Genomic DNA, 2577 nt, shown 5'->3' with positions numbered 1-2577 from the left:
GTGTGTGTGTGTGTGTGTGTGTGTGTGTGTGTGTGTGTGTGGTAGTAGAAAGTACATGCATTTGTGTTTATGGTGGATGTCTGTAATCGTCCTGGGCCTGGTGCGTTTGCTTCCGTCCATCATTTGTTTCTGCCTCAGTGCCTTTGTGCAAGAGACAGATTAAAAGGTGACGAAGGAATTACAGTAATTAGTCTGCTGGTGAGATAGTCTAGACTCTCAAGAGGAAATGAAGCCATGAGAGAAGGGAAACATTTAGAAAAATGTCACAGTTTAAATGTCTGTCTCGCTCTGTCATATCTTTGTGTTCTTTTAACTCTCATCCCAATTCTAATATCACCATCTCTAAATTTCTACACGTTTCATTCCTTCTAGCTAACCCAACTGTGATTAGCATGGGAAAGTTTGTTAAAGGAGAATTCAAGTCGATTCCAACACGTAGCTCTGTTGTTTGTAAATTTGGAGGGCTGTCAGTAGAGAAAAACTAAAACATGGGTGCTGCCTACACAAAGTTATCCTCCTGCTAACGTTAGCACCCTACACGCTTCAACAGGGCAAGTTTTAAATGTGTTTTTAGCCTCTTAACATGTTCCAAAGGTCATTAAAAGTGCCTACCCATGTGCAGTGATTCCTTCTGCGGGAACACAGTGTATCTGACTGCTGTAGATGTGAAAGAAATGCATGAAAGTTTCGCTAATTCAGCTGCGTGTAGAAGCGAGCTGGCTGCTAATTAGCTGACAATGGTGTAATGATTCAGATCGACTCCCAAGACACGACGGCGCTCACCCAACTGGCCAATAGGAATGTGGCCCCGCCCATGACATTATTTTCACAGCGATAGCAAAATCCTGAGATGAGAGCAAGAAGTTGCATTGAGAACAAAGACTTAGGTTTTGACTCCTTGAGATCTCAAAAATATATATTTGAGAGTTTAAAAAAGTCTTTTGAGAAAGATTTTTTTCTCACAAATAATTAAAAAAAATTCAAATTTATATTTAATAATATTTTTTAGTCTCAAATATTATTATTTTTTTGCTATTGGTATGAAAATGTTTTCTCAAAATATTTTTTTTTCTCGAAGAAAATGATTTTTTGCTATCAGTGTGATAACTTTTTCTCTCAAACATTTTTTTTTCTCTCAGATCATTTATTTTCTCGCATGTAATAAAGAAACAAAACTAGCTCCATACTGACAGCACTCCAAATTTATAAACAACAGAGCTACGTGTTGAAATTGACCGGAATTCTCCTTTAAGGAGGAATGGTAGCAGGGATTCTTGGTGTACCAAGAAACCAATTTTCCTCTAGCGCCACCATGAGGAACCCATTTCTTGGATTTTGAAAATTCATTGTATGAATTGCCATGGAGTTTGGTACATACATTTGTATATTTGTATTGTCACCCATCATCTACTATAACTGTGTTTAAAAACCAAAGAAACTACATCCTGCAGGGTCAGAAACAATTTTTACCTCAAAGTTTATACACTATCCTAAAAGATCTGTGAGGCTTAGTAAATTAAGATGATTTAACCTAGCTCTTTTTGTATGCTAAAATCTAACTTGTACAGGGACAAAACAATCTGCCGGATACAATTTATTTTCCAACAATTTACTTTTCCCCATACATATTCCAGAAATTAAGAGTAGTGACTGTTAAGATGTTTTTAAATGACTGAAATAGGAGCAAGTGACTGAATGATGGTTAGGGTAATATTTTGGATTAGGATATATCCAATCAGGTTTCTTGTCAGAAGATGGGTGGCAAAACAAGGAAACATATGGATGATTATGGTGGTTGTGTTTCCATGACAGTCAAGCTGTCCAATACGGAAGATTTTGTAATGGCCAAAAGTCTCCTACCCAGGTATCTGATGTTGCAAACACTCATATCCTCTATTTACCTTCCTTATCGTAGTAGAGGATCTCCACCTTGCGCTCCTCGGAGCCGAGCAGGGCCTGTGCAAGCTGGGCCAGGGCGCTCTTCATGGTGCCAGGCCCCACCAAAAACTGGCAGGTACAGGGCTGCTGCATGATTTCCGCCCTGGCGAAACCAAACATCTGGCAGAAGCCTTCGTTGCAGTAGATGATACCACAGTTCTTCATCTGGGCGTTGGCAATCACAAACTTGCGATCTAAACGGTAGAAGACATTTAGCATCAAATTCCAGTTTGAAAAGGCATGAAATCTTTGTGGAAATATGTACAGTGAAAGTGGGTTTAAGTAAGTAAGAAACTAACATATTTAAGTATTTACAACATCACCTTAAATGTTAAGAGAAATAATATGCTGTCTGCTATACTGCCCTACAAAGACAGGGAGCTAACTTAACTTTGAAAAACGCATTTAGTTAATAAAAAAGGTTTAGTTAGAGATTGCTGTTAGCTACTTGTTGTTATGAGAGGTCCCATGACATGGTGCTCTTTGGATGTTTTTATATAGACTTTAGCAGTCCCCTAATACCATATCTGAAGTCCCTTTCCCAAAATTCAGCGTTGGTGCAGAATTACAGCCCTCTCTCTCATGGATGGGCCAAATTCTCTGGGCGGGCGAAGCAGAGAAAGGGGAGGTAACCTTGCT

The 2577-nt window shown here is 39.0% G+C and overlaps 1 protein-coding gene across 6 annotated transcripts in view; it reads right to left on the bottom strand.

Moving 5' to 3' along the window:
- The window catches only part of kcnh6a (potassium voltage-gated channel, subfamily H (eag-related), member 6a), a 29685-nt gene that overhangs the window by 23336 nt on the left and 3772 nt on the right, over positions 1-2577 (bottom strand). For all 6 annotated transcript variants that reach the window (XR_004335230.1, XR_004335231.1, XM_032536983.1 and 3 more), the window contains exon 2: positions 1902-2132. Coding sequence is in view for 4 of the 6 variants with exons in the window: in XM_032536983.1 (XP_032392874.1) it covers positions 1902-2132 (231 nt within the window). In the remaining 2 variants the exon portion in view is untranslated. The remainder of the gene's footprint in view (positions 1-1901; positions 2133-2577) is intronic.

This window comes from Etheostoma spectabile, chromosome 15, assembly GCF_008692095.1.
Source record: "Etheostoma spectabile isolate EspeVRDwgs_2016 chromosome 15, UIUC_Espe_1.0, whole genome shotgun sequence".
In the NCBI taxonomy this organism is placed as follows: domain Eukaryota; kingdom Metazoa; phylum Chordata; class Actinopteri; order Perciformes; family Percidae; genus Etheostoma; species Etheostoma spectabile.
The sequence above is the reverse complement of the archived record's forward strand: the minus strand, read 5'-3'. Positions and strand labels throughout refer to the sequence as shown.